Source organism: Aedes aegypti, chromosome 1, assembly GCF_002204515.2.
Source record: "Aedes aegypti strain LVP_AGWG chromosome 1, AaegL5.0 Primary Assembly, whole genome shotgun sequence".
Classification (NCBI taxonomy): Eukaryota; Metazoa; Arthropoda; class Insecta; order Diptera; family Culicidae; genus Aedes; species Aedes aegypti.
In genome coordinates this window covers 300,385,206-300,412,890 of record NC_035107.1, presented here as the reverse complement: position 1 = coordinate 300,412,890, position 27,685 = coordinate 300,385,206, and the positions used below count along the sequence as shown (strand labels likewise).

Sequence of the window (27,685 nt, the reverse complement as noted above, 5' to 3'; positions counted from 1 at the left end):
GAATGTATGCCTGAAGAATGTTCCACGAAACAATTTCTGGTTGAATCCGTGGATAAATTTCTGGAGAAATTATTGACAAAATTCGTGGTAGAATCCCAAGAACCACTTTTGATGGAATCCTTAGTATAACTTATGGATTCTTGGAAAAACTTCAAAGCTGAATAACATGAGGAAACCACTAAAAGATTCTGGCTAGAATGTCGAAAATCCAATAGCCATTCCCATATCAATGATTGCTCAGAATATTTCCCAAAAGAGATGATTTCAGAGTTTTTCCGGAATATTTCCTACGAATTTTAAATATTCTTTTCTTCCGGTACTGCAATGTTGAAAGTTCTTCTCTTCCTTTCTGCGATTATTGCCAGAAAATCGCTAAACGATTTTCCCTCACAGCCACAGCATTTAAAAAAATAACAATCACACATCCACTACGCTCTCGGCAAGTCTAAAAACATGCGAAGAAATATCGTGTTGCTGCAACCAACCTTGACAGTTGGTCAAACGGTTGTATCAACATAAACTGGTTTGACTAACTTGGGGGCGGAGTCAATGTTGGTCAAACCGTCTGAGCGTCTGTGGGATACATAAGAACCGAGTATACCTCTGCACTTCATGGTTGTTTTTGTTCGTTTTGACAAATATGAGGACTGAATATAAGATATGTCGACACGTAAGTTGACGAACCATTCAAACATTTTGTAAATACAAAAACCGACATGTGGGTAATTTTGTATGATTTTTTTTAGTAAATGATGAGTTCCCTGTTCCTACGCCATTGCCAACAAACTATGTATCGCAGAGCATTCAGAGACTGGGGGTGGAAAATCCCTTTCCCAAGTGCTTGCGTTCTGTTCCGAATCCGATGCCTCCGGGGCAAGGGAAAAACGACGTTCGTTGTCCCAACGATCACACTCCGGTGACCACAACTCCAACCCGGCGGGCGGGAGACAATAATGCAACAAATAGCGGAAAGCGTAACTCGAGAGACAGATAAGTGGAATGGTAATGGAACAAATAATTGAATTTCACCGCCTGCTGCTTGTGCATGTGCCCTTCCGGCCCTTCCGGGTCCGGTGGTCCTTCCCGATACCAATTGACTGGACGGCGTCGCCTACTACTGTAGGTATTGTTGTCATCGCCCAGCGGCACCCGCCAACTGAGTTCTGCATATGAATAAATGAATTGCAATCTCTGCATCTTTTATTCGTAATAATTCTTAATCCCATGGCATGGCGTGTGTCCCTCCTCTGTTGGAACTGGAAGCCGAGTCATTCCGATAAGGGGGGCCTTTGTTTCCTCCCGATTCCGGACGGCGAACGAACGGGGAAAAGTGTGTGTTTCAATGGGCAAATAAATTCTCATTAATTCCCTCGGTTTTTCATCGTACCCGTAGAAGCGAAGGGGTAGAATTCGTGTTCCGGATCGGGGACGTTGGATGTCGCCATCGGTGTCTGGCATTTGTCCAAGAAAATTGAGTGTTTGCATTTTGGCTCTAATCCATCTGGAAGAGTGAAGTAAGGGGGCACGAGAAATCCATGAGCATACACGTGTACTTACGTCCATTGCTGTTCTGAAACGATGATGGTCAAGGTTTGCTCTGCTTTGCAGTCCCGGTCAATAGAACTTGAATGGTGCGATAAAGGGGGTTGAATATGTGACAAAATCGTGCATTGGTGGGTGTTGTCAATGTTGAAACGAGAAGGGGGTTCAAGCTCTGGAAGGACGGTCACAAATTGTAGAATTTAAAGTTTTGTGCTATGCTGGGCTTAAGCTCTGTGAAGTGTTCATAAATAGGTATTTTCGGAAAGTTGTAGTCGATAATGGCATAAGTGGTTGTAGTAAGGCAAGAACAAATTTGAAATTTTACTTATGTCACCCGTCCCTCGAGTTTGACGGAAATTCGGGAGGGGAAATAAATAAAGTGACTTATTTTTAGTGAGTTTAATGTGTTTTTATCATACATGACCCCAGAGAGAACAAGAAACAATAATTGCAAGTATGAATTTTTCTAAACATGTTTATCGGTACCACTACGGGTGTGATTTTCTTTAAGTTTCTCTTGCAGAATAATATTTACGTTAATTTTATTAAAAATAATCGTGTAACTTTTCGTGACTGAATATTTGAAGGAATTTACATGAATCATACAACCCTCATCAAAGATTTCTGTACCTTAACTTACAATGAAAAGGTTGTCAAAATCAAATCAGCGAATCATCATCATTACTGAAGTGTTTTTATAGCTTTTAGAACATTTACGTGACATTTATTGCCATACATTACTAAATCAATGTACACCCCAACCTCTTTTTACGACCGTTATCAAGGGGTCGTAAAAAAAGAGCCAATTTTATGGGGGTGTGATATGAAATACCAAAAAATTTTAAAGATAATGATACCGAATATTCGACAAATTTGAAGGAAGTGTTGCGTGCCATACAGTCAGCCGAATGACAAATGTTCATGTGGCAGGCAACACTGTTTAAAAAGAATAAAGTAAAAATCAAAACCATCAAACTTGAGCGGAACAGAAAAATATAATGCTTTTCATCAAGAGTTCAAAAATTTTTTCGTTGCTGGCAACACTGCTCAAGTGAAATTGCACCACCAGGCAGTACAAGTGTGCATGCAACTATTGTTTTGCGGATATCTCAGGATCCTGACCACTAAGAAAGATGTAGTCTTCGCTAAACTTATTGAGTAGCTCAACTTTGCCCAAGACGCCATGTCTATGTAGTCAGGATCCTGATATATCCGCAACACAAAAGTTTCATGCTCACTAGCGCCGCCTGGTGGAAAAGTTTTGAATCTCATAGCTTTTATAATAATAGTCCTTGAGCTGATGAACAACTTTGCCCAAGACGCCACCGTTTTGAATAGTCATAATCAAGAGCTTTCCGCAAAACAAAAATTCTATGCTTACTAGCGAATCCTGGTGGCGGAATTTTGAATCTCATTGCTTTTATAATGATAGCGCTTGAGCTACTGAACAACTTTGCCGAAGACGCCACCTTTCTGAATAGTCATAATCCAATGCTATCCGCAAAACAAAAATTATATGCTCACTAGTGCCGCCTAGTGGCGGAATTTTGAATCTCACAGCTTCTATAATGATAGCGCTTGAGCTACTGAACAACTTTGCCGAAGACGCCATATTTCTAAGTGGCTAGGATCCTTAGATAACCGCAAATCAAAAGTTTCATGCTCACTAGCGCCGCCTGGTGGCAAAATTTTGAATCTCATAGCTTTGATAATGATAGTCCTTGAGCTACTGAACAACTCTGCCGAAGGCATCATCTTTCTAAATGGTCAGGATCCTAAGCTATCTGGAAAACAAAAAATCTATGCTCACTAACGCCGCCTGGTGGCATAATCTCGAATCTTTTGGCTAGAATAATGATAGTCCTTGAGCTACTGAACAACTTTGCCGAAGGCGCCATCTCTCTAAGTGGCCAGGATCCTGAGATATCCGCAAAACAAAAGTTCTATGCACACTAGCGCCGCCTAGTGGCAGAATTCCGCAATTGAATGACCACCATATGTTAGCCCTTTAACTACTGAACAATTTTGCTTAACATAATGATCCTCTATTTTGAATACTTTTTAAGATAATGATCATTTATAAAAAACGGTCGTTAATCTGAATTTCGGTCGTAAACAAGTGGTCGGAAAAAGAAGCGTTGGTAAAAAACGGTCTTAAAAAGAGGTTGGAGTGTAAGTGCAGATTATTTATCTATCTTCTATCTTCTATTTTCTAGTCTTCTAGTCTTGAAGTTTTCAGTCTTGTAGTCCTGTAGTCTTGTAGTTTTTTAGTTTTGTAGTCTTCTAGTCTTCTCGTCTTCTAGTCTTCTTCTCTTCTTGTCTTCTAGTCTTCTAGTCTTCTAGTATTCTATTATTCTAGCCTTCTAGTCTTCTAGTCTTCTATTCTTGTCATTTTTTAGCCTTGTAGTATTGTAGTTTTCTAGTCTTTTAGTCGTGTAGTATTTTTGTCTTGGAGTCTTGTATTTTTCTAGTCTTATAGTCTTCCGGTCTTCTAGTCATCTAGTCCTCTAGTGTTTTTATCTTCCAGGCTTTATGTCTTCTTGTCTTCTAGTCATCTAGTCTTCTAGTGTTTTTGTCTTCCAGCCTTTATGTCTTCTTGTCTTCTAGTCTTCTAGTCTTCTAGTATCTTAGTCTTCTAGTCTTGTGATTTTTTAGTCTTGTAGTATTGTAGTTTTATAGCCTTGTAGTCTTCTAGTATTCTAGTCTTGTAGTCTTGCAGTCTTGTATTTTTCTAGTCTCATGGTCTTCTAGTCTTCTAGTCTTCTTGTTTTCCAGCCTTTATGTCTTCTTGTCTTCTAGTCTTCTAGTCTCCTAGATTTCTAGTCTTCTAGTCTTCTAGAATTCTATTCTTGTAGCCTTATAGTCTTCTAGTCTTCTAGTCTCCTATTCTTTTAGTCTTGTGATTTTTCAGTCTTGTAGTATTGTAGTTTTTTAGTCTTGTAGTCTGTAGTCTTCTAGTCTTCTAGTCTTGTAGTGTTTTAGTCTTGTAGTCTTCTAGTTTTTTAATCTTTTAGTCTTCTAGTCTTCTCTAGAAGATATGAATCTAGTCTTCTTCTTCTTTCTGGCGTTACGTCCCAACTGGGACAAAGCCTGCTTCTCAGATTAGTGTTCTTATGAGCACTTCCACAGTTATTGAGAGCTTTCTTTGCCGATTGACCACTTTTTTTCTAGTCTAAAAATAGTTAAGATTTGTGCCGGCCTAATAGTGAAGCCCTAATCATTTATGGTGCAATTCAAGAGAAAGTTCTTGCCGTTTAGTATTATATTTGAAGCAATGACATGTCAGGATCGATGACATTAACCTTCCTTGTGCATTGGGTTCATTTTTGGCCAATTGGAACGGTAATGTTGACGACTTATCAGACACAGTATGAGGATACCTTCAATGACTTTTAGCCTTTAAATTTCTTTAAAACTCAAAAACAATGCAAACAAGATATGAAAAAACTACAGGGTGTCCGCAAATTATCCGTACAAACTTTGAAGACCTGGCTCTATACAATCAAGCATAATAAATTCAATATTCTTGCATGGTTTTAAACATTGGCTTATTATATTCTTAAGAAATAAGTTTGACACATTTCCGATTTCAAATAATTGCAAAACCAACCCAAATGTATTGAGGTGTCTTAAAGGGAGCTGTTTTCCGAGCTTTATGACGGAAGAGAAATGTCCATACAACTCACTGGAATTGAACCGTACAATTTTCTATTTCCAGTCTAACTTGAAGCCACTAACCTGTAGATTACTTCAAATAATAATAGGACATTTGGATTCATCTCTTTTAGGTTTTAGGGATAACACATCCCCAGTATGACTAGCGGCCCTCAGGAAAAACGTCTCCGAAAAATTTAAATTTGCCTATCTCAGTAACAAGCAATCATTTCGAAATTTTTTAAAGTTGTATTTTGTGTTAACACATAGATGTTTTATAAAAGGTACATGGACATTGATTTTTCATTGTTTTCAATGTGAGATCATCTTTCCAATATTTTGCTGTTCGAATAATTTGCGGACACCCTGTACACTTTAACTTTACTTTTAACTCATGATAATAAATCTTCGAGCAGAATACCTATAAGTAGATGAAAAAACCGAATTTGGTACTATACCATTTCATTCCACTAGAGTATGTATCCTTTGACGCGTATTTCGACCTCAACTGTAAGGCCGTCTTCAAGTCGAGTCTAGTACACGACACTGAAGACGGCCTTACAGTTGAGGTTGAAATGCGCGTTTCTGTCAAAGGATACAAACTCTTGTGGAATTAAATGGTATAGTACTTAATTCGGTTTTTTCATCTACTTAAGGGCTCATGTAACATACGGCATTACGGAGCCGAATAAATTTAGAAAACATTTCTAATTTTATCTACGCAACCTAGCTATCTTTGTAAGTTTGGAGACAAACTCGTCTTTGGACCAGATAGCTGGAGAAAAGCTCAATTTGTATATGCTTTTACCGTTCAGTTATATTCTGGTAATTTAATATTAAAAAAAAAGTTGTTTTAGCAAGAAAGGTGGATATAATCGCTAACTGTAACGATCAATCGTTCATTGCAACATATTTCCATTACTTATAATGGATACTATTCGTTTAAGGCGAAGCATATGCTATGTCAAAGGGAAACTTAAGTGCGTTCAACTATATGTTGAAGATTTGCAATGCAAAGCAAGATATTATGACTAATTTTCAACAGATTTGTAGAATTTAAGCAATTTTCCTTGAAGAATTAAGTGTGATCAATTATCTCATGGAATAACGAAGCGTGCCTTCATAACTTTTACCACATACAATATTGTCACATTTGTTCATATAATCAACAATACAAACTTAACTAAACCTTTCAAAAGTTCGAAGTTTTCCTTCACGATTCCTCAAAAAAAAAAAAAAAAATGATTCTGTCAAATCTTTTGCTGAAAGTTTTACTAGAGGTTTCTCTGTGCAGTCCTTGAAACAGTTTTCATAAAAAAATACAGATTCTTTCGTGAAGTTCAGCGAAAGTCTTTCTGAAACATTTCCAAAAATATCACACATTGAGTCAGAAATTCTGGCAATGGCATTTGTTTTCTGAAAATTCTGCTTCAATTCTCCGGATAATACATGAATTATCTAAGAAAAATGTTTTTGAAATCTCTCTTGCCTTCGAATCTTCAGAGAAAGTTTTGAAAAAAAAAAAAACAGGATGTTGTTGAGATCAGAATAACGAGAAAGAAATTTGTAGAGAAGAATTTGGCAAAATAATTGGGTAGGGGAAGGGATTTATTAAGATATTCGTATAGATACAAGCTTCAATCTAGAATCCTCCTTAGAATATTTCGAAATAATTTTGTATTAAATTCTGGGAAATCTGAAAGTCAAGAAATCAATTTTGTTAGATTGCAAGGATAATTTTTAAAAAAGATGCTGATGAAACTTCTTGAAAAAATTGTATTCTTTCATATATTGCAGAGCTTTTAATTATCCTGTAATATCTCACTTCTAGAGAAATGATTTATAATCACTTATATTTTGCTGTCCATCTGCTTCAACATTTCGTTGTTTCTTCATTTCTTTTTATACTCCTTAAAGCAACACTTTAAAAAATCTAAAAATAGGTAAATTCTGGGATTTTTGGAAAATTGTAGGAGTTTCGCATGGTTTCAGATTTCTGAAAGTCCATCAGAAATTTCTCAACAAATTTTCAAAGTAACAAAACATTTGCTCCAAGATTTAAATTCAATAAAATTTTACATTACGGCAATAATAACACACTCATTAAAAATAGTCCACTCAAAAATGTATGTTTTTTATTTCTACAAGTAGGAAAAAATGGTTTGTAAATATCTTTGATTGGGGTTAACATAAAACATATCTTTTGACGGCATTCAAAAGACAAAATAAAATTGAATATTTTATCAAAAAATTACAGATGTCTTATTTTTGTAACAAAAACTTCAATAACTTCTGAACTAAAACAGATATAAACAATATTTTTACATGAAAATTTGCGTTTTCTTAAGTTCTAAAAGTCGTTCATAGACGGCTTTGATGAAAAGTTAATGTTAAATAAACTAGAGTTGAAAAACTTGTTTTTGTTAGACCACCCTACGATGATTGGGGAAAATGCTCTAGATTGGCCAAATTTTGAGCTTCAGAAAATTTTTTTTTTTGGCAAAGTTGATCAAAATTTGAAGTTCTACTACTTTGCTTAAGAGAATATACCATTATTTTTGCAAATAAAAAAGTTGAATATATTATTTATGTGATATTGTGGACCACGCTAGTTTCAAATAACACAGTATGAAAGCCCATATTTTTATTAACAATTTTGTGGAAGATCATTTTTGTCTAAGATTTCATTTTCATGCTCAAAATGCATACGATGAACATCTTCAAAATAGTTTTATAGTCCTATCTTTCTTATTTCAGATTTCTCGTCAAAGTCGTCTATGAACGACTTTTAGAACTTAACAAAACGCATGCAAAAATATTGATGATATCTATTTTAGTTCAAATGTTATTGAAGTTTTTTCTGCTAAAAATCCTTTGTTTTTCAGGGCATTTTATAAGAGTTACAAACATAACACATCTGAGATTTTTTGATAAAATATACAATTTAATTGTGTCTTTTGAATGCCGTCAAAAGATATGTTTTAAGTTTGCCCCAATCAGAGATATTCACAATCGAAGTAGGCATGTTATTGTTAGAAAAACAACAATAACTCCCGAACGGAAGGAGATAGCGAGTTTCTTCACTCACCAAATTACGCATTTTCAAAGCACTAAAAGTGTTTCATAGACTTCTTTGATGAGATATTTGAATTGAAAACGCTAGAGCCAGAAAACCAGTTTTGTTCGAACCACCCTATGTCATCGTAGGAAAAAAGCTCTAAATCGGTCAATTCAAGAGACACAAAAAAACTTTTTTTGGCAAGGTTGCTTGAAATTGAATGGTCTACAATTTTGCTGAAGCATGTATAATATAATTTCTACAAATAAGAAAGTTAGTTACACAATTTCTATGAAAATGTGGTCCACCTTAATTCTCAATAACACCAAACAAAGGGCTTAACTAATACAACAACTTTGTTGAAGACCATTTTCGTCTAATGTTTCATTCTAAAGCTCCAAATGCATCTTTCTGCTTAAAACTAATTCCTGGACCACTGTGCAATGTGACTGACAATTTTTACTTGTGTATATCGTGTGGCAGATAGGAAGATACTCTATGCTCTGATAAATCGAGAAAATTTCCAATCCCAAAAGATCCAAGACCGGTGGGATTCGAACCCATTTCTCTCAGCTTGGTTTTGCTGAAAAGCTGCGCATTTACTGCTACGGCTATATGGGCCTCCCAAACATAAAATTATCATTCTCGAATACCATTTCCGTTACGGTAAAATTTTAAAAAGATGTTTATGGATTCGGCATCATTCGACAAGTCATAATTTATGTTTTTACCTCTAAGTGAAGAAACATTTTATCACTGATGAAAAACTTTTGACAAAAATCGAAATTTTGAGTTGAAATAGGGCTCTAAAGATTTCTTTAAGAATTCCTCTCGAAATATCTCCAGGTACTCTTCCGGAGATTCCTCCAGAAATTCTTCAATGATAATCTCTACCATAATCCCAACAGCGGTTTCTCCAGGGATTCCACCAGCGGTGTTCCCAAAGATCCCACCAGAAAGAGCTATTTTCGCTATAGGAATTATTTCTGTGATTTCCTCCAGGAATTTGATTCGGGATTCTACAAGAAACAACTTAATGAATTTCTATGGTGATTTCTCAAGAGTTTTTCCCGTAATTTTTTTTATGAGATTCCTCCAAAAAAAAAAAGAGTTTTTTTGAAAGTTTTTTTAAAAAAAATTCTGAATAAGTTTCTTGGAAAAAAGTTAGAGTAATTCCTGAAAAAAATTCTTGCTGGAGCCTATGGAGGGATTCTCGAGAAAACCTTTGAAGGAAATGCTGAAAAACTTCCTGGAATATCAAATATGTTATCGGTTACGTGATCTTCGTTTTTTGAACGGCTTTTAATGATGAAGACTGAGTAGACTAAAAGCATATTTCATTGAAATATACAGCTCATCCCTAAAACAATTGCTAGAGGAAAATATGTAGATATGGAGATGGAGCAATCCTTGGAGAAATGCCTTAAGTAAAATCCCGAGAAACCTTTGCAGGAATACCTGTAGAGATTTTCCTTTTCCCTGGAGGAGTCTCTGGAAGGATTATCTAAGTTTATTATTTGTTAAATCACTGTAGAAAATTTGCTGGTGGAATCCATATAGAAAACCTTAGAAAAAACCCTGTAGAGATTTTTCTGGAGAAATCCCTGGCATAATCCTTGTAGAAATCCATGCAGGAATTTCTGGAGAAATTCCGGGTGAAATCGCTGGAGGAATCCATGAGGAGATTTTCTGAAAAGAATTCATGTATTATATTTTACTGGAGGAATTTTTGTCTTGATTTTCCTAATAATGTTCTCAGGACAATTTCTGATGAAATTCCTGCAGAAATTCGTGGGATAATCTCTGGACGAATTTAATGAGAAATTCTTGGCGGAATCCCCGTAGGATTTTTTAGAGGCACAGGATGAATTTCTGGAGAAATTTCTGGGGAATCCATAGTTGATTATCTGAAGAAACCCTTGGAGAATATATGCTTACTCTGGGAGAATTCCTGGGGGAAATTCTTGAGGAATTCGTTCAGATGTAGAACACATGTAGGAATTCCTGATAGAATCCCTGAAGCGATCCGTAGAGGAATCCCGGGAGAAATCTCCGGAATAATTCCTGAACAAATCTCGATAGGACTACATGGGCGTATCATTGCATGTACGCAGAAGAAGAGAAGTATCTTGATTAATCCTTGAAGAGATTGTCCTAGTGGACAAGTCTCTGGAAGATTTCCTAGAGGAATTTCTGAAGGAATACCAGAAGAAATTGCTTGACAAATCCCTGGAGAAATCTCCGCAGCATCCTACATGAGTTCCTGTAACAGATTCTTAAGGAATGATTGGAGTTATTTCTGGAAAAATCCCAGTAAAGATTTTACTGGAGGAATCTTTGAAGGAATTTGGAGACATTTAGCGGAATCCCTGTAGATATTTTTTGCAGAAATTCTTGAAAGGATCCCTTCTCGAATCCCTGGAAGAATTACTGGGGTATTCCTGGAGCCCTATCAAAACCGGTCTAAATTGTATTATGGCAAAAAAAAAATTTCTTTCTGGAGGAATCTCTGGCAAAAACACTAGTGGAGAAATCACTGTGAGGATTACGGTGAAGATTATCTTGGAGGAATTCCTGATAAAATCTCTGGAGGAATCTTCGAAAGAATCTTGGAGGAATCTCTGAAAGAGTCTTAGTTGGTTTTACAACATGAGTTTTTGAAAGAACATGGCTAGCTGAAACTATCAAAATTATAACTTGATGTGTTATTTAGTGATCATTTTTTGTAACAGTGGTTGTTGTAAATTCGATATTCTGCATCACGCTGAAAAACTAAATTTTATACTGGTTCTTAAAACTATGTCTTGAACGGGAATCTAATCGAAACATGTACCAAACAAATTTGTACAACATGTACAAAATCGAATTTATAGTTTCATTTCATAACATAATTACCACACAATTTGTTACGAAAAATCTGAGAGCAATTATTTATACATGATCAGTTCTATTGTTCCAATTTAACTATGAAAAATAATACAATTAGTAATATTTTTGTTCAAATTATAACATATTGCGTTCAAACTTTGTTAGGTGTAGAAAAAAAATTGTTATAATTATAATTATTTGTTACTAATCAGCCACAATTATAACATATTTTGTTAGAAAATACAAGCTATCTGAGTAACAAACTCTGTAACAATACTGTTGTAACCCACTGATCGGGTGAGCATTAGGGCGATTCAAATTTTAAAAATGTTTGAAAATCCAACCTCCCATATGAAATTTTGAGAAATAATCCAAACACCCTAGTAATGTAATGTGCTTGGAACATTTCTCAAAATTTCTCCATAGTAATTTCCATATAAACCTACATTGTCTTTGGGCCACCTTTGAATCATCACCTAGAAAGCTGAAAATTTCACAGAACACTATTTTTATGGTAAGGATGGTAAGCAGCATATGGGAGGTTGGATTTTCAAACATTTTTAAAATTTGAATCGCCCTAATGCTCGACCGATCAGTGGATTACAACAGTATTGTTACAGAGTTTGTTACTCAGATAGCTTGTATTTTCCAACAAAATATGTTATAATTGTGGCTGATTAGTAACAAATAATAATAATTAAAACAATTTTTTCTACACCTAACAAAGTTTGAACGCAATATGTTATATTTTGCACAAAAATATTACTCATTGCATTATTTTTCATAGTTAATTTGGAACAATAGAACTGATCATGTGTAAATAATTGCTCTCAGATTTTTCGTAACAAATTGTGTGGTAATTATGTTATGAAATAAAACTATAAACTGGGGATTGGATTCAAAAACATTTTTAAATTTTGAACCGCCCTAGTGAGTATAAGCATTGATGACCGTACTGCTACTCCGTGATTCACCGGAGTAATCAAAATTCTACAGTAAACCAACAGGTGCAGCTTGAGAGTAAAGCACCCACTTCAAAGTCCAATTTCGAGAACTCCAAACTAAGTAATGTGAAAGGCACCGGCCACGTCCTTCTGGGTTATAGGGGAAGGGTAGAATGAAACGAGCTCACCAGTTGATAACTAATCCTCGATCAAAGTCACAATCTCGGCATCAACACGCTAAAGCTGGCATAAAAAATCACGCCGGCTTGAGCCTTCGCAAATTACATTTTTAAGAAATATTTGGAAGTGTACCTTAAAAATTTCTGGAAAAAAACAAAAAAAAAACTAGGCGAAGTTAAGATAGAATTCTTACACAAAATCTTGTGGGAGCTTCTTTAAGTGCCCAAGATGACCAGTTTAAAAGAGCTTTCCATATTTTTAGAATTATTGTTTGAGTAACAATTAGCTACCTTTCATTGAAATGGGTTTGAAGTTTTTCATAATTTAGCGGCACTCAAACCATATAAAAACCAAAAACATAATTTCTGTAAATTTTTCAAAAATTGTTTTTTTTTTAGACGGAATAATACTGTGCCTGGACTACTAAGCTCGAAAATGGTTGTTTTTTTTCAAATACTTAACTCAAGACCGACCAAGTGTTGCTGAAATTCGGATGACTGAAATAAGGTTTGACTGATACAGTTAACTCTCCCTCACTTGATGTTCCGTATCTCGATGTCGAGTTGGAAAACCATAGTAAATTGTTTCATGGCTACCTCGATGGTCCCTTGGAACGCATTTGCACTGGTTTTGTGTTCCTTAACTCTAGGGTCCCTTCAATATCGAGTTATGAGCTATATCTAGAGAGCTCACTGTATTTCATTTTTTTAACTAATCAAATCCCTGATGGTGAATGTCAGATATTTGAAACTTACCTCGACCCCTGGTTCACCCGAGTCGCCTTTCTTTCCTCGCTTCCCTCGCTTTCCAGGGGGACCTGGAGGCCCTGGTGGTCCTGAAAATGTAAGAAAAACAAAATGTCAGCACAGAACATTGATTTTACTTTCGGATCAAGTAGTCGTTGAAATTGATGCTTCAAGCCAAAGTGACGCCTGCTCTGATCGCATCTGTTGCTTCACAGAGTGGATCAGCTCACGTTTCACTACTAGCCATAAGCTTAACGACGGCGACAACGACGCCATCCGTCAGAAACCCAGAAGAGCTAATCCCGCACTAATTAGAACCGTCCGATATTTCTTCATAAATCTTACGGAATTACTGGTTCCTCCCCCACTCCGATTCCCCCCGGTTAAGAAGCCGATGATGAAAACGTGGGCATCCGGCCCAACTCGTCGTTTGTAATGCTGTGTAAACACACAACCATCACCATTCATTTCCCAGTTTCAGCAACTGGCTTTGATGGACGCTCCCTCCCAAGAACTAAACTTCCACTTGGTGTGTGATGATGTCCGATGAAGCTGTCAAATTTGTGTCGCACATTTTCGGCTACACTAAACTTATTACCCGACATCAAGTTGGTTGGTTACATGCAAAGCATCGGCGACGAACGCGACGACGACGCGAGAATCCAACTATACCATAGTGGTAATTTGATTAAATCATCATCGTCATCATTAACATCATCTAGCCATAGCAGGCGTCGGTATCGTCGATGGTGCGGGTGGTGGAAGGAAACGATCGGTGGTTGGATAAATTGTGACACGTTCAAAACATTGAACGAGGCTGATGACAACGCGGTGATGGCTAGCAGCAGTTCACCACGACTCAGTGAGAGATGGATGCTAACTAGTTGTTAGACGGTAGAATGCAAACGCAGGAAGCATCGTTTATTAAGAGTGAAAGCAACTTCCACACAGCTGTTGTCACGGAAACGCGTTCTGTCACACGATTCGGAATTCAGAATGGTGATGGAGATGGAAGAGGGGTGGTGGGTTGCTACGGTCAGAGAGTTTGAGAACCCAACAGAAGCGATGCAACAGTTGAAGCATTTACCTAGGAATGATAATGTCGCGATTATTTGTGTTACCAACACTATTCGATCGATTTCGATTGGATTTCCATTTATGATTCGATTTCGATTCGATTTCGATTCGATTTCGATTCGATTTCGATTCGATTTCGATTCGATTTCGATTCGATTTCGATTCGATTCGATTTCGATTCGATTTCGATTCGATTTCGATTCGATTTCGATTCGATTTCGATTCGATTTCGATTCGATTTCGATTCGATTTCGATTCGATTTCGATTCGATTTCGATTCGATTTCGATTCGATTTCGATTCGATTTCGATTCGATTTCGATTCGATTTCGATTCGATTTCGATTCGATTTCGATTCGATTTCGATTCGATTTCGATTCGATTTCGATTCGATTTCGATTCGATTTCGATTCGATTTCGATTCGATTTCGATTCGATTTCGATTCGATTTCGATTCGATTTCGATTCGATTTCCGATTCGATTCGATTTCGATTCGATTTCGATTCGATTTCGATTCGATTTCGATTCGATTCGATTCGATTTCGATTCGATTTCGATTCGATTTCGATTCGATTTCGATTCGATTTCGATTCGATTTCGATTCGATTCGATCATTCGATTTCGATTCGATTTCGATTCGATTTCGATTCGATTTCGATATTCGATTCGATTTCGATTCGATTTCGATTCGATTTCGATTCGATTTCGATTCGATTTCGATTCGATTTCGATTCGATTTCGATTCGATTTCGATTCGATTTCGATTCGATTTCGATTCGATTTCGATTCGATTTCGATTCGATTTCGATTCGATTTCGATTCGATTTCGATTCGATTTCGATTCGATTTCGATTCGATTTCGATTCGATTTCGATTCGATTTCGATTCGATTTCGATTCGATTTCGATCGATTTCGATTCGATTTCGATTCGATTTCGATTCGATTTCGATTCGATTTCGATTCGATTTCGATTCGATTTCGATTCGATTTCGATTCGATTTCGATTCGATTCGATTCGATTCGATTTCGATTCGATTTCGATTCGATTCGATTCGATTTCGATTCGATTTCGATTCGATTTCGATTCGATTTCGATTCGATTTCGATTCGATTTTCGATTCGATTTCGATTCGATTTCGATTCGATTTCGATTCGATTTCGATTCGATTTCGATTCGATTTCGATTCGATTTCGATTCGATTTCGATTCGATTTCGATTCGATTTCGATTCGATTTCGATTCGATTTCGATTCGATTTCGATTCGATTTCGATTCGATTTCGATTCGATTTCGATTCGATTTCGATTCGATTTCGATTCGATTTCGATTCGATTTCGATTCGATTTCGATTCGATTTCGATTCGATTTCGATTCGATTTCGATTCGATTTCGATTCGATTTCGATTCGATTTCGATTCGATTTCGATTCGATTTCGATTCGATTTCGATTCGATTTCGATTCGATTTCGATTCGATTTCGATTCGATTTCGATTCGATTTCGATTCGATTTCGATTCGATTTCGATTCGATTTCGATTCGATTTCGATTCGATTTCGATTCGATTCGATTCGATTTCGATTCGATTTCGATTCGATTTCGATTCGATTTCGATTCGATTTCGATTCGATTTCGATTCGATTTCGATTCGATTTCGATTCGATTTCGATTCGATTTCGATTCGATTTCGATTCGATTTCGATTCGATTTCGATTCGATTTCGATTCGATTTCGATTCGATTTCGATTCGATTTCGATTCGATTTCGATTCGATTTCGATTCGATTTCGATTCGATTCGATTCGATTCGATTTCGATTCGATTTCGATTCGATTTCGATTCGATTTCGATTCGATTTCGATTCGATTTCGATTCGATTTCGATTCGATTTCGATTCGATTTCGATTCGATTTCGATTCGATTTCGATTCGATTTCGATTCGATTTCGATTCGATTTCGATTCGATTTCGATTCGATTTCGATTCGATTTCGATTCGATTTCGATTCGATTTCGATTCGATTTCGATTCGATTTCGATTCGATTTCGATTCGATTTCGATTCGATTTCGATTCGATTTCGATTCGATTTCGATTCGATTTCGATTCGATTTCGATTCGATTTCGATTCGATTTCGATTCGATTTCGATTCGATTTCGATTCGATTTCGATTCGATTTCGATTCGATTTCGATTCGATTTCGATTCGATTTCGATTCGATTTCGATTCGATTTCGATTCGATTTCGATTCGATTTCGATTCGATTTCGATTCGATTTCGATTCGATTTCGATTCGATTTCGATTCGATTTCGATTCGATTTCGATTCGATTTCGATTCGATTTCGATTCGATTTCGATTCGATTTCGATTCGATTTCGATTCGATTTCGATTCGATTTCGATTCGATTTCGATTCGATTTCGATTCGATTTCGATTCGATTTCGATTCGATTTCGATTCGATTTCGATTCGATTTCGATTCGATTTCGATTCGATTTCGATTCGATTTCGATTCGATTTCGATTCGATTTCGATTCGATTTCGATTCGATTTCGATTCGATTTCGATTCGATTTCGATTCGATTTCGATTCGATTCGATTCGATTTCGATTCGATTTCGATTCGATTTCGATTCGATTTCGATTCGATTTCGATTCGATTTCGATTCGATTTCGATTCGATTTCGATTCGATTTCGATTCGATTTCGATTCGATTTCGATTCGATTTCGATTCGATTTCGATTCGATTTCGATTCGATTTCGATTCGATTTCGATTCGATTTCGATTCGATTTCGATTCGATTTCGATTCGATTTCGATTCGATTTCGATTCGATTTCGATTCGATTTCGATTCGATTTCGATTCGATTTCGATTCGATTTCGATTCGATTTCGATTCGATTTCGATTCGATTTCGATTCGATTTCGATTCGATTTCGATTCGATTTCGATTCGATTTCGATTCGATTTCGATTCGATTTCGATTCGATTTCGATTCGATTTCGATTCGATTTCGATTCGATTTCGATTCGATTTCGATTCGATTTCGATTCGATTTCGATTCGATTTCGATTCGATTTCGATTCGATTTCGATTCGATTTCGATTTCGATTCGATTTCGATTCGATTTCGATTCGATTTCGATTCGATTTCGATTCGATTTCGATTCGATTTCGATTCGATTTCGATTCGATTTCGATTCGATTTCGATTCGATTTCGATTCGATTTCGATTCGATTTCGATTCGATTTCGATTCGATTTCGATTCGATTTCGATTCGATTTCGATTCGATTTCGATTCGATTTCGATTCGATTTCGATTCGATTTCGATTCGATTTCGATTCGATTTCGATTCGATTTCGATTCGATTTCGATTCGATTTCGATTCGATTTCGATTCGATTTCGATTCGATTTCGATTCGATTTCGATTCGATTTCGATTCGATTTCGATTCGATTTCGATTCGATTTCGATTCGATTTCGATTCGATTTCGATTCGATTTCGATTCGATTTCGATTCGATTTCGATTCGATTTCGATTCGATTTCGATTCGATTTCGATTCGATTTCGATTCGATTTCGATTCGATTTCGATTCGATTTCGATTCGATTCGATTCGATTCGATTTCGATTCGATTTCGATTCGATTTCGATTCGATTTCGATTCGATTTCGATTCGATTTCGATTCGATTTCGATTCGATTTCGATTCGATTTCGATTCGATTTCGATTCGATTTCGATTCGATTTCGATTCGATTTCGATTCGATTTCGATTCGATTTCGATTCGATTTCGATTCGATTTCGATTCGATTTCGATTCGATTTCGATTCGATTTCGATTCGATTTCGATTCGATTTCGATTCGATTTCGATTCGATTTCGATTCGATTTCGATTCGATTTCGATTCGATTTCGATTCGATTTCGATTCGATTTCGATTCGATTTCGATTCGATTTCGATTCGATTTCGATTCGATTTCGATTCGATTTCGATTCGATTTCGATTCGATTTCGATTCGATTTCGATTCGATTTCGATTCGATTTCGATTCGATTTCGATTCGATTTCGATTCGATTTCGATTCGATTTCGATTCGATTTCGATTCGATTCGATTCGTTTCGATTCGATTTCGATTCGATTTCGATTCGATTTCGATTCGATTTCGATTCGATTTCGATTCGATTTCGATTCGATTTCGATTCGATTTCGATTCGATTTCGATTCGATTTCGATTCGATTTCGATTCGATTTCAATTCGATTTCGATTCGATTATTTTAAACTTACTTTCTTCAATTCAAAATCTAGGAATACCTCCATGGGTGGCATAAAGCTGATTGAATCCTGTTTGCAGCCGGCTTGCTCCCGTAAGACCATTTAATTATTACAATTAAGGCACTGACCAGGCGCGTTTTTAATTATAAAGCTCTCGAGAGCAGCTTGCCTCCGCTCCCCATCCTCAGAATCGCTTATTTATCGCCACTTTAGAAACAATATTGCATCCTATCGACCAACACCAGCGAACCGGTTTACGCAGAGTTCCAAGGAAAATTGAGCCGCTGAAACCAGAAACAAAATCAATCAACAGGACCTCCCGCCGATCGAGAGACTGCCGATGCCAATATTTATGGGATCTGGCAGCCGGAAGAGTGATTATCAACCATGGCGGGATATCTTGTCGGAGCGAGCGAAACATCTCCGACGGGATGTTTTGCTTAGCATTTTGGCCAGATGAGAAAACAGAGTAATATAGCAACAAGTTCGCCGGATCGAATTTCGGCACAGTGAGATCATCAAAGTAGGCAACTCGGGCGTTGATGCAACCGATCATAATAGGCCAAGTTGCCCAGTGGGAGAGGATGCCAAAAATGTGTTGATATCAATTCGGAGACCTCCACGTGCGTTTCTCTCGATCGGCGAATGGTTACAAACAATCGTAGGAGGCGGTCGTCGTTGTGGCGCACATCTGGCAAAGTCGCTCTTCTTCATCAAAGTTGGCGGCGGCAGCGGGGGCGACTGCCGTTGATTATCACCACGAGAAACCACTCGAAATTATACACGTGAGATCCATTAGATGGGGGGAGGGTGTCCCTTGTGGTTAAACGTTGATTGGCCGCCAAACCGCAGAGCGACAATCGGTTGGGAAATTTCTCACCAGATTGACCGACCATTCCGAGCCAGGGAATGTCTTTTTGCCTCAAGTCTCAAGAGCATCAAGGATATCAAATTACTTGTGGAGTGTGGGATGAATGGCTTGAATTCTCTCTTTTTTTTTTGTTATCTCATCACAGCTGCAAAAACATTCGTCGACGGTGATTGCGAGAGTAGAGATGATTCTGATGGTACACTATAAGTTGGTTAATGGCCACTTTTTCTACCGTTGTCTCTTTCGTTTTATGGATCATTATCCTTATGTGGTGGTCATTATCGAAGTTAGTTAATTACCCCATTGATGAGAAATGTGTGAGAAATCCCAGTAAACTTTAATTTTACCCAAAACAATGTAAGGAAGGGATGCAGAGTTAAAAAAAGATAACAATTGGCATATGCTTCTACGTCTTCTTGGGATTACGCCCTCACCGGAACAGAGCCTGTTTCTCAGCTTAGTGTTCATTGAGCACTTCCACAGTTATTAATTGAGAGCTTTTTTGGTCAAAGTTGCCATTTTCGTATTCTATTATCGTGTGGCATGTACGACAATACTTTATGTCAGGGAAGTCAAGGAAATTTCCATTACGAAAAGATCCTGGACCGACCGGGAATTGAACGCAGACACCTTCAGCATGGCTTTGCTTTGTAGCCGGATAAGGAAGGCCACATTCTTTTCCATGATTCCCTTCCAACATCCCTTTATAAAAGTCCTACATGTTGATTGTATGAGATACATAGATGTAAAACCTCATCACACACATCGAACATCAATTATTGTCCAGCCAACGCCTACTTTGTCAGCACTAGCTTTCCTACAGTTGCCTTTGACCCTCTATTTTATGAGCTCACGGTACGGTTACCCCTCATCCCGCGAGCACAAATCTAAATCCTCGCCTGCTCTGACTGTATGACCGTTTAATCTTTCCACTGATGCTCATTAATGTCACTTCTAATCCCTTCCGCACCATGATTCCTTTACCACCACACTCTACGGGAAAAGAGCCGCGTCTAAATTATCCGTCCGACGTCGCGATGGCGGTCCCATTTCCAACAAGTGTGTGCGAGCATAAATTAAAGCGCTCGTATAGCGATTTCACGCGTGGGAGCTTTGATTCTCACCTTCGGCCCTTTTTGGTGGACCTCTCTCTCAGGCTCTCGGTTGGTCTACTTTGGGATCATCATCGTCATATCACAGCATCCGAGTCAAGCAAACGAGTAGTGGGTAGACCTGTGAGCCGCTGCCTTCTAAGTAGGATTTCAATAATGCAATTATGTCTCAAGAATAAAATTATGTGTCTCCAGTAAATTTGAGGTTTTTGAACCTGATGCCGTTCTCAGAAATGTTTCAGCACGTCACAATTTTTAGCTACAGGTCGCCAAAATTGTATAAAACACTGGTTTTATTGTTTGAATTATTTATTTATTTATTTAAACACAAATTTTGAAAGAGGGAAAAAGTCCTTTGAGTGATTTCTTGAAGAAATCTTTCTCAAAGAGGCTCAAAACCTCTTAATCTTTTCAATACGTTATAATAAATTTCTTATTGACTGAAGTCTCACACTAATTGAACCATAGCCAGTGGTGGAAAGAATCATGCCGTTTACACAAAATGAACCAATATTAAGCAGGATCGACGCTCACACGCTCACGAACCAACAGCGACTGATTTGGTCACAGATTCTTGCATCGGAGAACCAGAACAAAACAAATGTAAAAAGAGCGTGATTGCTGGATGAGCAGAGTCTGCTCACAGTCGTTCTTTTTTCCGTTCATAGCTATTTTTGTGAATAATTGGATAGAAGATGATTATAATAGATAGTTTACAAACTAATGCACGACAGTATTGAGAAAATTGACCGATATATGGTGTTATTGTAGAAATATCACAGGAAATCGGACGCGTGATTGCATGTCAAAATAAAATGATGCGATGCCCTTTACAGTATATGTGTTCTGGCGATCGTGAGCAAAGGAAGCAAGAACACAATCGCACAAAAAGAACCACCGATGCGGTAGCATTTTTCTGGTGTACATGAACAGACTCTGTTCACCGTTTAACAGCACTGACCATAGTAGAGCCAGAATCTTGACAAATCCAAATTTTTGATGTTTGCATAATATTGAAGGTATGATGTGATCTAATCCACCAAGCATGCAAAATAGGACTCTAACATTAATTTCAGATATAATTTGGTTGAAATTGCACGATTAAATTCAAATTGAATCGATTTTTTCAACATGCTTGCAGTCTCCATACAAAATTTTTCGTTTCTCTTAAATGGCTAAAAACAATACTTTTCTAGACCATCAAAAAATAACTTTTGAGTATCGATGCATACACACGAAGCTTAAATTCTGTGACAAAATAGGCAAATAAACTGTATTTTCAACAGCTAGTATCTGAAAAACTAGACGTGCTATGACATTTTTGCAAACAACAAAAGATTCAGCAAACCTTCATAAAGTAAATAGTGGTGTTTTGGTGCATGGGACAAAAATATGTTCCACAGTGATATTTATGAAATTTGATTTTAGATTTTCTGAACTTTTATTTTTAAACGTCCCTTCTTTGTTGCATTTCTTCATGAAGCCTCTTCTTCGTCCTCCCATACCTTCAGAAGTACTCGGTGGATCGACTGATAAAGCTGCTCGCTTCCGTGCTTGAGAAGCTCGACCGGGATCTCGTCCTTCCCAGCAGCCTTACAGTTCTTCAGCTCGCTGATAGCCTTTTTAACCTCTTCTATGGTCGGTAGGTCCACAGTTTGATCTTCGTCATCTATGTTCATCCTGTTCCTCGCTACATTTCCATTCTCACCGTTCAACAATTGCTGAAAGTGCTCCTTCCACCTGGCAGCCACCGCCGTTTTATCGGTCAGCAAATCCCTTCTCGATCATTGCACATGGCGGGCACTGGTACAGTATTGTGCCACGCACCATTGACCGTTGCAAAGAATATCCGCATATCATTCCGGTTCATGCTTTCTTGAGCGTCAGCTACCACACTTTCTTCGTGCTGCCTTTTCTTTCTGCGGTGGATTCGCTTTTCGTCGGCTCTCGCTGCCCTGTACCGCTCTCTGTTCTGTCGGGTACTGGCCACAAGCATACGGCTTCTGGCGGCATTCTTCATGTCTGTCACCCTCTGGCACTCTTCATCGAACCAGTCGTTTCGTCTTCGTCGTTGACCAGTGCCGATCACTTCCCGCACCGTTATTGTCACAGCTTCGTGGATAGGGTCCCACAGGCTGTCGACGTCTCCAGCAACGTTGACTCTTCCCAGCTGCTCGTCTAGTTGATGACGGTATTGCGCAGCTACCCCATCAGTCGACAAGCGTTGTATATTGAATCACAGCGTTCTGTTTGTTGTGGAATTCGTGACGCTGGATAACCGCGCCCGAATTCTAGCTACAACGAGATAATGATCCGAGACGATATTAGGGCCTCGGAAGGTCCTGACATCCATGACATCTGAGAAATGTCGCCCATCAACCAGCACGTGGTCTATTTGGGAGCAGGCATCGCCACTCGGGTGTCGCCAGGTGTGTTTGCGGATATTCTTTCGTGCGAAGTAGGTACTGCTGATTGCCATCCCTCTAGCAGCAGCGAAGGTTACTAGCCGCAGGCCATTATCATTGGTAACGGAATGAAGGCTTTCAGAAGAAATCTTCTTTCCCGATCTGCGCATTTGCGTCGCCGATGACTATCTTGACGTCTTGTTTTGGGCACTCTCCGTAGGCCTTATCCAGGCTCTCATAGAACTCATCCTTCATGTCATCGGGCTTATCGTTCGTTGTCGCATATATGCTGATCATTCTGTAGTTGAAGAAATTGCCCTTCATTCTCAACACACAGATTCGGTCGCTTACCGGTTTCCACCGAATAATTCGCTTCATCTGCTTCCCAATCACTATGAAGCCAACTCCACGTTCTGCTCTGTCGCCACCGCTGTAGTAGATGTGGTACTTGAATGAAGTGTTGGCGATGGGGTCCACCGCTCGGAATTCGCGTTCTCCGGTTCTCGGCCAGCGTATTTCCTAGATAGCTGCCACGTTCACGCCAACATTCCGCAGTTCACGAGCCAGGATCCCAACACGCGCGGGTTCATTCAAAGTTCTCACGTCCCAAGATCCAACTTTCCAATCGTTGTCCTTTATTCGTTGCCGGGTCTGTTGCCGTAAAATCAATCCGTTTGCTCTACTTTTGCCTTCGTGCTAGAGGGTCGGTGCTGACACGATACAGCAATGTCCGTTTGTTCTTTACATGATGACCACGGTCATACACAGTTAAAAATAATGAAGATTACACGTCATGTAAACTTCATTTATGCGATGTAAACATGACGTCATGTAAATTTAAGCCTGAAATCATGTAAAAATGTGTTATATGTCATGTAACCACACAGAATCTTGCTGGATTACATAACATATAATTGAAGTTTACATGACATATCATGTAAATATCCATGATATTCCACGCTCCAATTATGTGCATTTTATGTCTCAGAAATTTACACGTTTCGTTCGAACTGTGTAGCCATCACAACCATCCACCTTTATCAGGGCTTTGGACCTGTAGCTCTGGTTCTCAATAGATTCAAGTTCTTTCGGACATGCTACTATGGTGAGCCGTCATGCGCTAGCGGTGTTATTGACAACAACAACAATTGCATCGTAGTATAAGTAATATTAGAAAATCTTATTATTATTATGCTTTAACTTATACTGTTAAATCTATTCCGTCAATTCACAAAACATATTTAACATATTTTAGCAACAATTATTCAAAGACATCCATCTTATATAACCAGTGAATCAAATTGTCATCAAAACAGACGCAAAACAAACTCGCTCACAAACGATTGCTCCAACTTCTGCTGATTGGGATAAAATCAAAAGCAACATTTTCATGATAATCACAGAAAGCAAAATTGTTACAACCATTTCAACTCGTAATGTTACAACTTAATCAGTAATTTTAAACGCAATACCAAATTTGTTTTATGGATGCTGTATGATTAGGAGGAGATCCCCCAATACCGGACAGCACCCAATACCTGATGTAACATTTGACAAATGTTCCAACCAAAATGTTTTCAGTTTGGTGTTAGTTTTGCCATACAAAATAAATATAAATGTAAGTAAATGTAAATACAAATGCGAGAACTTATTTGGTTTATATAAAGTTAAACTTTTGCAATATTTGACACACCCTAAATAAAAAAAATAAAATTGAAGTAGTAGAATACTAGCCACCGATAGGGCCTACGGAAGTAGAACCACTCAGATATTGAGCTCCACCGCTCAGAATTCAGCATCCCGATGACCTTCATCTTCGAGGAAGTATTGGTGTAACACCAAAATCCAATTGTCCAAAATTCTACCTGGGCGCCTATAAAAGTGCCCGACAGCCAGCCACTGGTCTCTTTTATCCTGGGAAGCCAAGATCAGCGGAAGTGTTTCTTCGAAGTGTTCGGCAAAGTAGTTACCCAAAGTGTTGTGAACGTATCACCTTGAAAATAGTGGCAGTGCTCTGAAAAGTTTCAGCTGCGAAGGCAATTAAAGTGATTTGAGTGCTTTTAGTGGCCAGATTCTGGCAAACTGGACCTCCTAATTGCTAACGCGAGGCCAGTCAGAGTGTGAGAGGTCGCCTTCCAGTGTAGAAAATTTGTAAACCGGTTGAGCTAGGTGTTTTGTGACTCCGCGAGTGTAACGGTAATCTCGCTTCCGAAAACGTGACTAGTGTCGAACAGCCCTTCAAGGGTGAAGCGATCCTGTGATCCAGCGTGAAGCATCAGCGAGCGAGTACCCGAGAGCGTCGGCCCAGCAACGAAGACGACGCCAACACCAAGCTGTGAGTGAGTTCTGAGCCCTTTTATTCGATTTTTGTGCCTAGTAATTGAATACATTTGGTTAATTGGTTTGTAAAATTAGAATCTTGCTTCAGTTCTTTGCATGCACCGAAAGAAAACATTTCAGGTTGAGAACCTTTAGGTCTGTCACGGTAAGTACCTTCAAGCACGTGTGCCGACCCTGAGAGGCAATTTACAAGGTGAGCTAGCTCGGGACGTGAGGACGTCCATGCCATAGACGCGTGGGCGTCATCGGTAGTAACACTGACGAAGTCGAAAAATTGAGAAATCATGGTCCAATCAAGATGGTGTATTAGTAGAAAAGGAAGCTGTTATGGAAGCTGCCTTTTCTTCTAATACACCATCTTGATTGGACCATGATTTCTCAATTTTTCGACTTTGTCCGGTATTGAGTGCTGTTCGGTACTGGGGAATCTCCCCCTATGTGTTAATGTTTACCAACACGGAAAAAGTTCTCGAAAATTGCAATGCGAAGCTTAGAAAATCACTGCGCACGTGGTGATCGATCATTGTCATATTCTGTTCAAGTGATGATAAACTGATGTTGCGCAATAAAATTGTTGCAACAAGGATAGGAGATGACAATGTCTTTGTTGCTGCGTGTTAAGTGACAATTTTATTTACTGCTTAAAACAATATAGGTTATACTCTAAACAATCATATTTTTAATGCACTACACAGTTTTATTATGTTGTTTATGCCAAGATATGAGATTCCAGTACTTTTTAATCAATTAAAATACTTTTCCATGTGTTGCTGAAATCAGGAAAAAATTGTTGCTAAAAACGGGAGTTGCTGAAATCGGGACTTGTCAAAATCTGGAGTTGCCAAACCTGCCGGACCTCTGCCGTCCATCTGTGGAACCTTAGCCGTTCATCCGGACCGTAGCGTCTACCTCCAGGAATTCACTGTCAATGGAAGTGACTGCTCTATGAGTTGCATCAGAAATCATTTCAAACAATATTCCTCCGATGCCAAGGATTTTTCAATAATGCTTCAGCAATGTTAGAAATCAATTTTCGAAGATTTCCTCTTGGATTACTCCAGAGGCTCTTTTCGTGGAATTTCAACAGAATGTTCAGTAGATTTCTTTATATATGGGTTTCTTAAAAACTCTTTTTCACGAATTAAATTTTATGTGTAACTTTTTTAAAAGAAGGCTTTCTATTCTATATTTCTATCTATTGTGTTTTATATCAAGAAGTCTGTATAGTTCATTGTATTTTTGCTCAACATTTTAATTTTACTGAATTATTTTATATTGGCTTCAAATGGGAAAACCTGTCATATATTGATTATTTATAAAAATTCCAACCATCTTTCGCTCGATTTTGATGAAATTTTCATGAAATATTTCAAATAAGCTATATTTTCAACGCGCGCATTGAAATTTTTTCGGGGGTACACAAATGCAAAAAAAATCAATTGTTAAAGAAAGTTCTCAGGTCAATTATGTGAAATTGGTTTATGAGCAAAATGGTTCATAAGCAAAAAAACAGACTGTGATCTGGTTGGGCGTAACACCAGAAGAAGAGAAAGGATATTACACGCCCAAAAAAGAGTTCTGAGCGGTTCCACAGAAAATGACGACTTTTTTCTCAAATTTCATTTATATATTTTTTGATTTGGATGAAATTTTGCACATGTTTTCTTTATGCCCGAAAATGCCTTTATGCATCATCGGTTCGATATTTTGACTCCAGCCTAACTTTTGAGAAGGGCCTAGGAAAAATATCCCTAATAATTTTCAAAAAAATATAACTTAGAAACAATTTGTCCGATCAGTTTGGTGTCTTCCGCAAAGTTTTTGGTTATTGTTGGGACTATTTGGAAAAAATATACACTGTAAAAAAATATGTGTTAATTTTTTATATATCGAAAATAAAGCTTAAAAATCAATTTTCTCAAAAATCGTATTTTTGATTTTTTTAATTTTTTTTTATATGTTAAAGTAGACAAAAAATGAAGTCTTTTGCACAGTGGCTCAAGATGGAGAAATCATGGACAAAAAAGTTATGATTTAGAAAAAAAGGTGAATTTTTGAAAATGGTCATACATAATAAACTTTTTAAATGTTTTTCAAATCGATTTTATGAAAGTACGCAAAATTTACAACAAAAAAGGTATACGGGAAAATCAGGCTAAGTCTTACCGTTTTGAAGAAACAACCGTTTCAAAACAAAATTATGAAATAATTTTAAATTTTCGGTCATTTTCTAATGTTTTTCGAGGCTCATAAGCCTAGACATTTGTTCATTGTCTGAAAGAGCAGATAATTTTTGACTAAAATGTTTGAAAAAATATTGATTTGGTAATTTTTCATGGTATGAGGCGAAATAAAATATGTGCCTGTAAAAATGATTTTTTATTTTTTTAACGAAACACAACTTCAACATTCAACATAGTGATATTTTGATATGTAATTATCAAGAAAATATGGAACAAAATGTTAAAAGCTAAAAAATAACAAAATAACGGATATAAAGCAATCAATACGTGAAATGCATTTCTATCGATTTAAGATAATAGGGGTATTCACTAAAAGCTGCGTAAAGTGAGTATCTGCGTAACTTTGGCGAAGAAACATTTCACATGAAATATT

At 37.7% G+C, this 27,685-nt stretch overlaps 1 protein-coding gene across 8 annotated transcripts in view; it reads right to left on the bottom strand.

The window, feature by feature from the left end:
• LOC110674205 (collagen alpha chain CG42342) overlaps positions 1–27,685 on the bottom strand; it is a 658,184-nt gene that overhangs the window by 377,593 nt on the left and 252,906 nt on the right. For all 8 annotated transcript variants that reach the window (XM_021838257.1, XM_021838251.1, XM_021838254.1 and 5 more), the window contains one exon: positions 13,002–13,081. In XM_021838257.1, the coding sequence (XP_021693949.1) occupies positions 13,002–13,081 (80 nt within the window). The remainder of the gene's footprint in view (positions 1–13,001; positions 13,082–27,685) is intronic.